This window comes from Saccoglossus kowalevskii, chromosome 22 (assembly GCF_978046115.1).
Source record: "Saccoglossus kowalevskii chromosome 22, keSacKowa6.1, whole genome shotgun sequence".
NCBI classification, from domain to species: Eukaryota; Metazoa; Hemichordata; class Enteropneusta; family Harrimaniidae; genus Saccoglossus; species Saccoglossus kowalevskii.
In genome coordinates this window covers 26,104,149-26,119,212 of record NC_140662.1, presented here as the reverse complement: position 1 = coordinate 26,119,212, position 15,064 = coordinate 26,104,149, and the positions used below count along the sequence as shown (strand labels likewise).

Below are 15,064 nucleotides of genomic sequence, written 5' to 3'. Positions count from 1 at the left end.
GAATGCATATATTGTCTGTTGAACAATACATGGCTAGTATTAATTAAAAGTAACAAGTATTCCCCAGACTAATCTATTTTTTTGTGAGGGTGGATAGGTATAATTTAATGACTCTTGGTATGACAGTGAAACAAGGAAACCAATCTTTTGTTTTTGACTAGTTAAAATTATGTTCTTGAAAATTGCTACACTAGTTTGAATTGCTGAAAATTTCTTGTTTCTTGTAAATTATACCGAGTATTGAGTTGGACCTTGCCTTACATAAAATTGGTGCTACTTTGCAATTGTCTCTTTTGCACGGTTTCTTAGGAAGAAGAATGCTGCTTTAGTCTGTGAGTTTATTGCTATCATACTAAACCTCTTAAATCCAAGTAACGATCAGTTAAAAACTAATGGAGATTCAAATACACCTGAGTAACAGTCAAGTACGATTATTTAGAGCTTAATTCCACTGAATCCTCCCACTTGTAACAAGGTATGGTTGCTATATATTATACTATATTCATATTTTTGGCTTACATAACTCATTCAAACTTGAGAAAAACTATTTGTTCTTACAGTCATTTTTGAGTCCTACCTGAATCAAGTTACATACAACTGATCCAAATCACTGCTGTGTTTCACAACTTGTTTTGTTACTTTGTGCTGTTAATTTTATTTTAAAACCAACCCTTATAGAACTGTTATTATTTAAAGTGTTTATCCAACATTTGTGGAGAAAAAAACAAAGTAAGTTGATCTCAAAAGTTGACAATGACAATGAGTACTACCGTAATCAGCATTACAAAAATTATCATGAAAATTTTTCAAAATTCACAAAATTATCTTCTTTTTTTTAACCCAAAGACTGTCTTTCTGTTAAATAACTTCAGTATTCATGCAGTGTTACAAATTTGTGGTCTGACTGGTACATTTAGTTTGGTCTCATTATTTTCTAATCTTACTATTTTATTTATTTATTTATTCATTCATAACTTTTCTTTATTTACTGAATGCAATAGAGAACCAGCTAAATTACTGCATCTTTAAAATCAAGTGAAAATTCTTAATATTAGCTTAGAAGTTATCTATTTTATCTCTTGTGTGCAAAGAACAAAAATGGAATCTTTGAATTTTACTCTGTGTGTATACATGTACATTTATTAATTTGTTATTCTTTGTATTTTTTTAAACTTCCAATCTTTCCGTTTATCCTGCATGTCAGAATTGGTGTAAAATTGCAAGAAAGTTTAGAAAAGACATTTGTAGTTGAATTTGGGTCGGTCCTGTGTACAAGTTCAACAGTGTATACAATTGATTGCCATGGTGATTGTTGTCATGGTGATTGTTGCTTCTAACAATGACAAATGGATACATTTGTATAACGCTTATTCAGACAGTTTGCTATGGTAACCTTTCATTGACAAGTAAATTTCTTGATTGATGCTTCGTTCTAAATAAGAACTTCGTTGTTTACAATTTAGCAAGAACTTATTGAAAACCACCAACTGAAATATTTAAGCAATATATAATGCAAATATTTGACATAATGCTACTTGATATTATTTACTCATTTTCATAATGAGACTAAACCTCATTAAATATTTATTTTGGTGAATATTTATATAATTTTTCAATTACTTACCTAACTACTATCATTAATCTTTATCCATCATCATTTTTGTGCTATATTTTCTACATTTTTATGTATTTTTCTGCAATTTCTTTGTTAATTATTAATGGTTATTTTGTAAATTACAGGGAATTTTCAATGAAAATTGGACAGGTTGCCAGTCAAATCAAATGTTATACTTGTTTAAAATGTGGAGTGCCTGTCTAAAATTACAGGTAGACAAGTGGCTGTGTAAAAGCCTGGTTGCAGGTCTTGATCAATCTTTTTTTTCAAATTGTGATCACTACATGATAACAGTTGACTTTGTGTTAAAAGTGTTATCTATATTTTTTAGTGAATTTTTGGGTTTATTTATGGTCAAAGCTGATATTGTGGTAAAATCTCAAGCCAGTATACTGCCATTACATATTTTTTTCAAATTACTACCTCATAAAAATTATAATGTATGACTTTCTAAATATTCAAGTTTGTGCCAAATCAAAAAAAGATCATTTTCATTATGTTATGCTTCCTGGCTGACAAGTGAGAAATTTTCTCTTCAATAACAGGCATTGGCTAAAATCTACCTGAGATCACTTCAGCTTCACTTGACATCATTTGTCTGACATTAGGACGATAAGATTCTCCTTGCTTGAGGGCACAAACCCCCGTTTCACGTTTCAGACTGTAATATTCATCACATTCTTTCAGATGTGCCACCATTTTGAAGAAACACTTCCTGTGTTTGTTACGCAAAATATTGGTCTGCAAAATAAATGTTGTGTCCACATTATGACATCTACGCAGTGTAGTTGAACATAGAATGTGTAAATCCAAAATGTCGAATAACATGTCAGGACAATATTTCAGCAACAAAAACAAAAACTAAGTGAAGTTCAAATTGTGTCTATTTCTTATACTGCATGCACAATCTTTAAAATTGCACCTTGAGAGCATTCATAGAGCTTTATTGAGAACTTGGGATTATTACATATATATGCAATAATTTTGGTGGTCTCAATTTGCCTGCATTGTGGGTAATTTTGGATGGTTTAAAATTACTATGGTGTTCAGTATGTTCTCAGTACAGAACGAAAACAAATTTTCATGAATCCTTGTGCATCAGAACAGAATTCAGAAATTCAAACACATGATCCAAAACACCAAGGTTCAGATGCACTGTTAAAATTATATTTCCCACAATTCCTGCAAATATTCCACCAGCAGAGCTGTATGATTGGCCTTGAATATCAATGTCAAGTTTAGTGCTATGAAAGTGAAAGCACATACTATTTACATTTAATAGAATGTACATACTCGGTGAATACCCCATATTTGCTGTATTAGTGGCACATGCACTTTTTATATAAATTATGGTCACATTAAGTCATATTTAGATGACTCAGTATACAGTAATGCAATTTTTAGTTCATGTCCGACTTCTTTTCAAGATCAACTTCTAATAGAATAAATATGGTACTTAATACAAATTGTGATCAAAGAACCTGCAAGCTGTACTTCTAAAGGAAAGAAAATAACAACAAAGAAAGTTGTAACAACTGTAAACGTAGTGCATTAAACCTTAGAATCAGGTCAATAACTTTTGTTCTTGATTTCAGAAACAAAATTGTCTTTTGTCCTAATTCTTGGTTTGCTGTGTGACAGTTTTCACATCTTCTGTATTGTTTGAATTTAACAAAAATCTTCTCTTGCACATGGCTATACTTGAAACCTGAATCAAACCAACCATGAATAATATTTGAATTGTCTACTAAGAATGAGAGATTACTTAGAATTCTGGTCTTTTCATTACCTTTGTCAGTTCAGCAGTTTGATTCCTCCCAAGTTTTCAATGAGATTAGATTGCAGACTGGCAATGCCTTAGACAACACATTGTGTCAGTGGCATGCTCAAACCTAAAACAAATTGGTTTTCTTTCCTTAGTTCAGTTATTGTGGTATTAAAAATAGATCGAAAATCTGTTTTGTGAATAACATCCAACAAAGATCTAGACCTGCCTGGAATGGAATGGCCATGAATGTTTTTTTAATCATTTACACATCAAACTTTTGCTTAAATGTTTTGCTCGTGGTCACCATGTCGTAAATTGGCAATCTGCGTGTCACATCTAAGAATACATGTACTTGGTTAGTTGCAAACCATAAGATATGAACTTTTGCTTTGTGAATGCTTTTATTCAATGTGAGTCATCAGCGAGATGTATTTACATCCTGCACCAGTAGTGTGTATTGGGTTTAGAAAGACATTCTTCCCAGTGTATTTTACTCAGCCTTCTGATGTAATTAAAATTATGCTTCTCTGAAACCACAGTACCAATGATCATTTCACCATTAGAATATGACTATGACAGATAGTATGTCTACTTGGAGATTTGTTGTACACACACATACCAGTACTTTAAAAGAACACTAGTGATGACCTTTTGAACTTGGTTCAACGGTTTACATTTATTTCTTGATGGAAAGCGTTCCATCATATTATAACGCTTCACTGCCCTGCGGTATTCTTTCAGGAAATACAAGGTTACCATTTAGTAAGTTTTTCAAACTTTCTGTAGTTTAGTTTTCACAGGTGAATGAATTCAGCATAAATGGTCAAACTAGAATTTCATTTTTGGGAATATCAGAAAATATTTTTTGGGGTTTGATCCAGTTTCAGATTTCAAAAGCATTTTTATTTGGATTATTGTTGAGAAACCAGAGATTTTGTTGGCTTTATGGCATAGCATACTAGTAATCCATATTGATGTTTTTTTTCTCTTAAAGTTACATCCCCACTTTGGAAATCTGTGAGGTATAAAAAATTCCCTGACCATTATATACACTATCAAATGTTAAGATTGTGGATGGGTAATGAGAAATAGTTGCAGAATATTATTTTAAGCGAGTTTTCACTTATTGGCAAAGTGGGAATGCAACTTCAAAAATGGAATATTTTTGATTTTCATGGTTCTCATCTGTTTTTGAGGTTGTGAATAATTTTATATGACATCATTGTACTTCTAACACAACTTCAGGTGTCGGCAACCCATCATGACATTTATCTTTGAAATTGCTCTCCAATATGGATGCCATGGTAACTAGGCAACAGTGTAGATCCACTTCATAGTAAGGTTTTAAGTTGCTGTTGTACATGTCTTAATTAATTTATTATAAACTGTTATCTTGTTACCATGGTGATTGAAGTTTCTAGGTTTAGTTAATTTGATATTTCATTCATGGATTATAGAAATTCATTTCGGTGCTGACTGATTTAAATAAATTGTGAATAATCAAGGGTGATACGTGATCAATTTTTTGTGATAACAGTGCAATTGTGGAGAAATTAACTGTTTTAACAACTCCCCCATATAGTGCTGATGATTCGAAGGCTAGTGGAAATACAACATTGCTTAGAACAAATAATAATAATAATTTAGTCTCATAAAATAATTCATATACACTATTATAGTACATTTGTATATACAATGTGATGAAAAATAATAAGACTAGAAAATAAATTGAAATATAATTGTTCACAGTACTATAAATTATGTGAATCCAAATGGTAATACCGGTATATAGAAAATAAGATTCAATGAAAAGTATTGTAACAAATCTACATCTAAGATCTGCATGTAAGTAAGAAGTTTTCATTTTCTTCACAGTATTCTTGGTGTTAACACTCAAGATGATTTCAGGAATGTTGTTTCAAAGCTTGGATCCGATAATAGATGATTTGACTCTAATTTGCTGCAATATTTAAGAGATAAAAAGCAATTCTGTCTTTTGAAAATCACATCGATATCTGACAGAATATTCAAGTTCTCATTCGCCTGATAACATCTGACATCTTTTCATTCATAGTCATCAGTGAAGTGAAAAGTATTGTATTTCGCTTTTTAATACCGGCCCACCTACAATAGTGTAAATAACCATGTAGGTATTTGTAGCAAAATGAAACACGTATACATGCAGTGTATCCCAATGAATGTCACAGTATATGCACTGAATTAGAAAGCTTTTCATTGTATGTGAAGCGTACTGTTTCTGTTTGTAGCCATCTTTGTTTTTATTGTGTACAACACATGTGTTGTCATAGCAACAGTGTAATCTGATCTCACATCCTATGTCAATATACCATTTCTCTATGTCCACACTGGTGGCGTTTGTCTCTTTGCTTGTACCTTTTCTATGAGATACACGTACATGAATGTAATTGTTTCTTATTGCTGGTAACCTTCCCAGCTGACTCTGCTGATTCTTTTCAATGCAGTACTTTTTTTCATTTGGTCAAATCTGTAATAGTTCAGTTTTTTAAGGTATAAATATTTTTTTATAAACACTTGTGTAGTGTTCATGTCCAATGTTTTTTGGATCTTGGCATTTTATATTAAAAAAACTCTGGAGTTACGGCACTTAACTCTGATACCAGATTCTGACAGATTGTGTACAAATAGATTGTGAAATTATATATAGAAAATCCTGTTGTTAGATAACCACCTGTTGGATTTCATCATTATTCCCCCACTAGAGGGCGATATGTTGTAAACATAATATGTGCTGATGATGGAATGTGATGTTTACATTCCTACCAATAGCCACTGAGTTTCAATATCTTCTTTCCATTATTACATAATCAATAGACCCATTGCTATGTAGGTGACCTGATATTGACTAACTCCAAACTACACTTAGCAGCAAGAAAATATGATATTTTTTCAAAAAAATACTGGGAAATTATGTTCATTTTAAACAAATTTTAGTAAAATACTAAAAAAGTGTGCCTGTATTGGAAGGGTAAGTTTAAAATACAGTATACCATATTTGGTCTATTGGAAGCACATTTAATGTACTGGTATGTTTTACTCCCCCACAGCAGCAAAAGATTGTTTACTCCTCTCACAATAGCTGAATATAAAAGCTTATATGTATTTAATGTGCATCTATAACTTAGACAATGTATACAGTAAACCATTTAATTTTCTCTGCTAGAAATTTACCCAAATTGATGAAATCATAGCATTCATGAAGGCAGAATTTTGTGAAAGATGCTGATACTTAGAACACCAGAGAAATTTGTACTACCGTAAAATCTGTATTATGAGGCGGCATCCCTAATAGAAGTCGCACCCATTCTTTTTGAATAATTGAGAACCAAAAATTCGTCATTTCTCATATGTGTAGATGCTCTAATAGAAGCCTCATCTCCTCTATTGCATTGTACCATTTTAATAGAAGCCGCGGTTTCTAATACAGATTTTACAGTACTACAAAATTAAATTTTTTAATTAAAATTCATGAAAATCAATCTTTCATGAATGGTTAAAGTAACTCATCAATAAACTATAAATATTTCACCATAGTTGTATAACTGTTCTTGACATAAACTCAATAGCTCCTGGCTGTCAAACTCAACTATTTTATTACAATTGTTTTCCTGTCAGTGTCGTATAAAGGTCATCAGAGTTTATGTCAATCGTTTTCACATTAAGATATTTGTTTACACTGTGTCTAGGTAGACATCAATCACTCTGGAATGTCACCATGGTTACACAGTAGTAGTGATAGAATGGGGTTTAATCCTCCTGACATCACAACAAGTTCTTATTACTTAGAAGCGAATATTTCACTTATATGTCTCTGTAGGTAGCTGATGGGCAGAATATACAATTAATTTTGTTTAATTTAATTATTTAATTTCTGCTCATTGGGAAACATAATGATGAACAACTACATTTACAAACATTATTTCTTTAAAAAAAATGAGAGACCCAAAAGCACCCAAAACCTTGTCACTTTAATAATAAATAAATTAAAAATATAGGAGGGTTTATACATTTACATACATTTGCATATATTTGCATACATTTACCATTATTACTGAATACATTATAAATATTACTACAATGAACTGTAAAATGTATTATCATTTCTTGATTAGACAAAAAAAAGGACAATATTTTTGGTCAAATTGTTGTAAAATCAACCCTTTTTAGTGTTATTCTAAAGTTGTCATTAAATTTATTTTTTTTTGAGAGAAAAACATTTCTGAAATACTGACAAAAAGTATTTGTTGATGCACACATTTTTAAAAGGAGCACACATCGAACAAGGAACATAGTTTGGGGGGGGGGGCATTAATCCCAACATTCTATTCTAAAACCATATGATGGGTTTATGTAGTTTTTGATCCTGTTAGAATTGGTTTTGAATTATTAATAGCAACACTTGTTGAGATGTAATACATAAATGCTGACTTTGTCATTGTTAATATTGCCTTTATTCAGAAATGATTGCTGTCTTCCTATATCACACATGTCTGTGATACAAACATACTTAATTAAAAACCTACCTTTCTGTCATTTTATTTGGGTTCCACCATGATGTGAAATTCACCACCTACTGTATGTTATAGTCATCTCTTAAGGCATTCAGTAGCAGACAGACCATGATGTGAAATTCACCACCTACTGTATGTTATAGTCATCTCTTAAGGCATTCAGTAGCAGACAGACTATGATGTGAAATTCACCACCTACTGTATGTTATAGTCATCTCTTAAGGCATTCAGTAGCAGACAGACCATGATGTGAAATTCACCACCTACTGTATGTTATAGTCATCTCTTAAGGCATTCAGTAGCAGACAGACCATGATGTGAAATTCACCACCTACTGTATGTTATAGTCATCTCTTAAGGCATTCAGTAGCAGACAGACCATGATGTGAAATTCACCACCTACTGTATGTTATAGTCATCTCTTAAGGCATTCAGTTGCAGACAGACTATGCTATGTCAGCCAACTTCACAGCATGGCAAAACTATCCAATACAATTAGATGTTGTAATAGCACTTTCAATCAGAAACTTCTCTGTAAATAATGATTTGCTTGCTTGAAAGGGTGACTGCCAAAATAATAGCCATGTAAAGATCTTTGTTTGTAAGCTATGGACATTGTATATTATCTCAATGCATTCTTTGAAATTATGGTTCAAATGATCGCAATTGAAGTATTATTAAAGAGTTTGGTTTCTTTCTTTTTTACTTATTGATATCCTAATACATGGTGATCGAACAGAAAAGACTTTGTGCATTTAATTTACGTTGTCTTTTATGGTCTTCGGGACAAACCATTGTTATGTGAGTGTCAACAACCGGTGTCCACATTGCCATCACCCATTGATCTTAATTTGCATCTCTATGTGTTCGGAATATAATTAATTCCTACACTAGTCGGGTTGTGTGTTTCTCTGCTCCGATCGCTGCTTGACAACAGCCTTCATGACGGCGTATAAATGTTTCCACGGATTTCCAACGTAAACTTGACTCTTCTCGAACTGCGGTCTTTTCCCAGGTCGACTCCATCTGCCAATAGATATTCCAGTAACGGCCAGGAATATGATCCACCGGCGAGTGCTCCACCAGGAATTCGTCCACGGTGTGATCGTTTCTATGAAATTGAACATGATGTACCAGGCAGGAAGAACATGCTAGACACTCATCTACCAGTAAAGAAGAATAAACAATTCCCACCAGACGAGGAGGTAAGCTATCAACTGTATGCATTGCAGGTCTTGCAGGCTTCTGTTCATTCATTGCATTTAGAAATCCGTACAGTTAATATTGATGTGAATACTTGTTTCCTGCTTGGCTTCTTGCAATGAATAAAGGTTTGTCAGGGTCAAAGCCCACATGCAGTTACTTACAGTAATAATTAAATTTGTCTGCAGACACCTCTGTCTTTGGGGTGCATTCTAACAGTTTTTGTTGATGCACAGTCAGTGTCCTGTCTTATTATATTCCAGTGTTTGACCACTTAGTTAATTCATATAATGTTGAGAATCATCTTCCCTTTGGTGTTTTCCTAATATTTTTCACGTTGAGTTTTGTTTTTACTTTTCAGTCAGGAGGCCCGTTTCACAAAATAAACCTGTAGAATTTGTCAACGTTTTGAGCAATCTGTAGCCAATGAGTAAAAAATGTTCAGTTTAGATCAAAAGTAACAAATAAATTGTAGAAAAATTCATATAAATGTCCAAAATATTGGTATTCAGAAGGTTAAACAATCAAGTTGTGTGAGTAATGTTTTAGTCAACTAAAGCAGTAGTCTACTTATTTCAGCTTACCGGTAATACTGTCTTCTAATTGTAATTATTAATTTTTTTTGTGCCAAATTCTTGATCCTGCTTAAGAATTTAGTTTAGTTACAATAACTACAAGTATTATCCATGACAAAAATAGTTGCATTTGATTAAAAAGATATTTTATGAATTGAGCAAAACGAACAATTTAGTTAACAAATATGAGGGTAAATAATGCTACAGAACTAACTAAAGGCTTATTTGACTAAAGATGCGCTTTCAGATATAATCCTATTACAAATTGCCTCTGTATCACCACTTGGTGGTACTCAGTTTAACAGGCTTTAGTATTTTTAATCAGTTCTAGTATAGAGACCTTCAAATTAGACATGCTTTTCAACTTGAAAAAAAGTGTTTTGAGCACCTCATGTTGGCCTTGTTGAATTCAATTAGCTTACCGTTACAGGTTTAGCTGTCCTGAATATAGCCATTCTAGACAAGTTATTTAACCTATCTATAAATAAAGCCATCTTTCATGGCTGTTTGTTTTGCCGCTATTACTGTTGCCGGGCAGTCAGTTTGACATCTATGAAGAATGTACATAAGACTTAGTTGTACCGTTGGCCCGAGCTGCCAAGAATACTCTCAAGACCTTTGCCCCTTCCATGTAGCGAATAATTTCATAACGTCTTTTATGACCTTCAACTTTAATCTACTTTCTAAAGATATTTGTTTTGTTTTATTCTAATAAAAATAAATAAATAAATAAGTTAAAATTGTAGTTTTTCAATTATTTCACATTTGAATATTGCCAATTTTTCTTGATTTTTACCCAGTAGCTTTATTTTATTTATGTTGTTGCTCAAAAAAATGTGTCAACCATGAAAATGTTGATTTTTTTAGCCATTTATCATTGATTCCTATGGTAATGGTTTTGTGAAAAGTGAAAAAAATCATATGTTGTTATAAGATTCTGATGAATACTATTTTATGCTTTAACACAAATTCAAAAAGACCATTTTTTGTGAGTTTTTAGAACAGTTTTTCTTTTCAAAAAACAAACCAAAAGGAGATGGCTTCTGTCTAAATCAACAACTGTGTAACACTTTTGAAACCAACATGAAAATGCCTTGTGAATGTCATGTTGCTGACAAGTTGTTGTTAACTGCAATGACAACCATACACACCATGGAAACCATATGAACTTTTCATGACAGGGCTTTGTAAGCATCTTCCTATCGTAATGGCATAATACACATATTTAATTTGGAAACCATATGAACTTTTCATGACAGGGCTTTGTAAGCATATGCCTATCGTAATGGCATAATGCACCAATTTAATTCATTGCAGCCCAACATTTTCAAGCTTGGTCACCTACACCTGTTAGTGTGTTGTCAGTGGTTTTGGCCTCTTTTTGAGTCTATGGCATAACCACCCAGACTGGGTTGACCTGTTGAGTCTATGGCATACCCACCAGACTGGGTTGACCTGTTGAGTCTATGGCATACCCACCCAGACTGGGTTGACCTGTTGAGTCTATGACATACCCACCCAGACTGGGTTGACCTGTTGAGTCTATGGCATACCCACCCAGACTGGGTTGACCTGTTGAGTCTATGGCATACCCACCCAGACTGGGTTGACCTGTTGAGTCTATGGCATATCCACCCAGACTGGGTTGACCTGTTGAGTCTATGGCATACCCACCCAGACTGGGTTGACCTGTTGAGTCTATGGCATACCCACCCAGACTGGGTTGACCTGTTGAGTCTATGGCATACCCACCCAGACTGGGTTGACCTGTTGAGTCTATGGCATACCCACCCTGACTGGGTTGACCTGTTGAGTCTATGGCATACCCACCCAGACTGGGTTGACCTGTTGAGTCTATGGCATACCCATCCAGACTGGGTTGACCTGTTGAGTTTATGGCATACCCACCCAGGTTCTCGGTTGACCTGTTGAGTCTATGGCATACCCACCCAGACTGGATTGACCTGTTGAGTCTAAGGCATATCCACCCAGACTGGGTTGACCTGTTGAGTCTATGGCATACCCACCCAGACTGGGTTGACCTGTTCAGTCTATGGCATACCCACCCAGACTGGGTTGACCTGTTCAGTCTATGGCATACCCATCCAGACTGGGTTGACCTGTTGAGTCTATGGCATACCCACCCAGACTGGATTGACCTGTTGAGTCTAAGGCATACCCACCCAGACTGGGTTGACCTGTTGAGCCTATGGCATACCTACCCAGCTTCTGGTTAACCAGTTGAGTCTATGGCATACCCTCCCAGGTTCTGGGTTAACCTGTTGAGTCTATGGCATACCCACCCAGACTGGATTGACCTGTTGAGTCTAAGGCATACCCACCCAGACTGGGTTGACCTGTTGAGTCTATGGCATACCCACCCAGGTTCTTGGTTGACCTGTTGAGTCTATGGCATACCTACCCAGCTTCTTGGTTAATCTGTTGTGTCTGTGGCATACCCACTCAGGATCTGGGTTGAGTCTGTGGCATACCCACTCAGAATCTGGGTAGACTTATTATGTCCCGTGGCACACCCAAACTAGGTTATGGGTAAATTCCTTAGCACTTGAGACCTACTGGCTATGTCTTTGGCTTAACTACAATAAACATCAACAAACAGTACAAAGAAGGTTGAATATGTTTATTTTTAACTTGTTATTATTATTATTCATAAATTGTATTAATGTTTGAAAAGCACCAAAGTCAAGTAACTTAAATTTTAGTATTTAATATATTTAAATTTAGAGGGTGGTTTTTAATTTTAATTTTCTTAGCATGGCAGATAATTTAGGTCTAATCTCTTCATGGTCCAATACTTCATCAGACTAGTGTTTATATCTAGTTTCCATGGTTACAAAGACCTGCCATGTTATCAAGATAACAATTCATCACAGTCTAGATTAGTTTCTTGTCGCTATGGGAATGAGTTGGTTGATTGAATTTAGTAGTAATTTTGTAATTTTGTTTGTAATCCAAATTGCACCTCACTTCTGTACTTTTGGCATCCCAACTCATTATACAAAGGTCATAAGTTGTGTTTTGTAACCTGGTTACTTGCTATCTATCGGTAAAGCTGAAAACATTTATTAGAGAGTTGTTTGCTTTGCCTGTACATTGTACGCTTGTTGGCAATTTATTGACATATAGGTGCAATATGAAAGACTATTGTAACTCTGAAAATACTTGTCTACTTCAACCAGTCTCTGTTCTCACAAGTACAGTTTCTTTTCAGACAATGCTCTATGATATTCATTCAATGTTCAGTGTTTTCACAAAAACATTTCAATCGTCAAGCTGCGCCATGTTTGATATGGGCCATTTGGGTAATCTATTTGAATCCACAGAAGCTAACTATATTGTTTTTAATATCGAATTGATAAATTGTCGTACCCTAGCCATGAAAAAGTGACATAATTTGTTGTACTTAAATACAAAGTACTTTTCCAATTGCTGAAGGGTTAGTGGAAACCCACATTTTCCCTAATATGTCACATGTAAAATATGTTTTGTTTGTTTGCAACATTTAAATGTGAGATAATTTATTAACCTTATCATCACCAGTTCTCTCATTTCATCACAAATTCTGTTTATAGTCTGCACTTTCCTTCGAAAGATTGAAACAAAAATGAACAAATTTTTTAGTAGAAACTTAGGTTTCGTTTCCATATTATAAGAATATATTAAAAAATGCAAAAAAATGTGGGTATTATCATTCAATTCCTTATAGTGTAAATAATTTTGAATTTTTTTTTATTGGGATCTCTTGTTTTTTTCTTTCTGTGAATCTGTTGTTGAATTGTCTTGCATATCAATACAGCAGTATTATTAATACATCTACAACTTTCTTCAAAATTCTGAGTTTCCCTCATTTTCAAGCTAATGCTACCTCTTGTCAAATAGAATCTTCCAAGATATGGTTCACTACTTCTGATTGGCTGGTATGTTGACAAGCAATTCCATGACATAACACCTATGTTTGTTTATTGTTCCTTTCTTCAGGGTCGGCATTTAAAAACTTATTGGTGATTATTTCATTAATTTATCGTTGTTTCTTCTTACCAGGAACTGAGTGTACGAGACTACGAACTAGCACCTGGTATGACAATGTCGAAAAGTAAAAGTCGTGTTGCCGTGACAATCAATACTGGGTTCGTTGACTCTCCATCAAGGCGATCACTGAGCGCCAAGTAAGTTTTGTTTTGTCTAATACATAATCAAGCTTTCATATAGAAATTGCAGTCACTTACTTTTGTCACCATTCTCACCTTTCTCAAAATAAACCCACAACCCATTTCTCCAAAACAAATTGACCTAATTGTAGCTAATGTAAGATTATTCTCGTTTGGTTAAAAATATTGTAGAAAAACACTTTAAAATGCGCAAAATGCACCAAAATTTTTGCAGAAAAAATCAGTTCAAAGGTTCAATGCGGCGTTTCCTGAAAATATATTGCTGTATGAACCATATAATAACATTTCTATTGTGTAAAGAGTATGAAAGATGAAATATTGAATGAATTATCTGTGACTATACAGTGTATAATATACGTATTGGTAGTTGTGGTTACAAAGTAGATGTTTAACTTTATAAAGCTGATGAATCTATATATTGTTAGTTGTTTGAGGTAATGAAATTGACAAATAAAGTTCTATTGTTAAAATAGACACATTGTCTGTGTTGCTGCAAGACATCATGCCTGGACAATAGACTTGACTACACATTTAAATATCAAACTAGTGCAATTATTTCTAATCCAATGAAGCGATGAAACAGTTTATCTTGTCTTTGTTGTATAAGAGAATAATAATGAATCTCATCGGATGCCTACGAAATGTACGTTCATGTTGGATTTTTAATCCTGGGTGTCACTCTGTGATTGACTTATTGAATGCCATCAAATATTTTGACGAGTTATGTAAAATATCAGGGGAAAAAAAGTATATTCACTGGATTTTATTTCCATTGAATCAGCATATCAGCAAAAATAAAGTATTTTACAGTAACCAATTTATTTTTTATTTTGCAGGTCAACTGCTGATCCAGAAAGGTATGGTTTCAATTTATTACAGCACATGTTTTATAAATTAACATATATAATTATTTAAATGTTTTATATGTGCATGACCCCTTGTGCATGTACCTGTGTCCCTGTATATAAAGCATGCAAGTTCATTCCCATTATTTTCATGTGTTTGTTTGTTTGTGTGGTGCATGCTCCCCTGTGTCGTGTGTATGATCTTTAGAGATGTTTATATAGAAGTCTGAATGTTTTCTAACTGATAGTGAAATCAATGCCTTACAATTTATAATCTTATCATGTGATAGTGGTACAAATTGTGTGAGCAAAGCTCAA

At 33.7% G+C, this 15,064-nt stretch overlaps 1 protein-coding gene across 3 annotated transcripts in view; it reads left to right on the top strand.

The window, feature by feature from the left end:
* Nucleotides 1-15,064, top strand: part of LOC100368365 (uncharacterized) — a 39,376-nt gene that overhangs the window by 11,240 nt on the left and 13,072 nt on the right. For all 3 annotated transcript variants that reach the window (XM_085495496.1, XM_002731786.4, XM_085495497.1), the window contains exons 3-5: nucleotides 8,949-9,138; nucleotides 13,774-13,898; nucleotides 14,738-14,758. In XM_085495496.1, coding sequence (XP_085351622.1) covers nucleotides 8,949-9,138; nucleotides 13,774-13,898; nucleotides 14,738-14,758 — 336 coding nt within the window. The remainder of the gene's footprint in view (nucleotides 1-8,948; nucleotides 9,139-13,773; nucleotides 13,899-14,737; nucleotides 14,759-15,064) is intronic.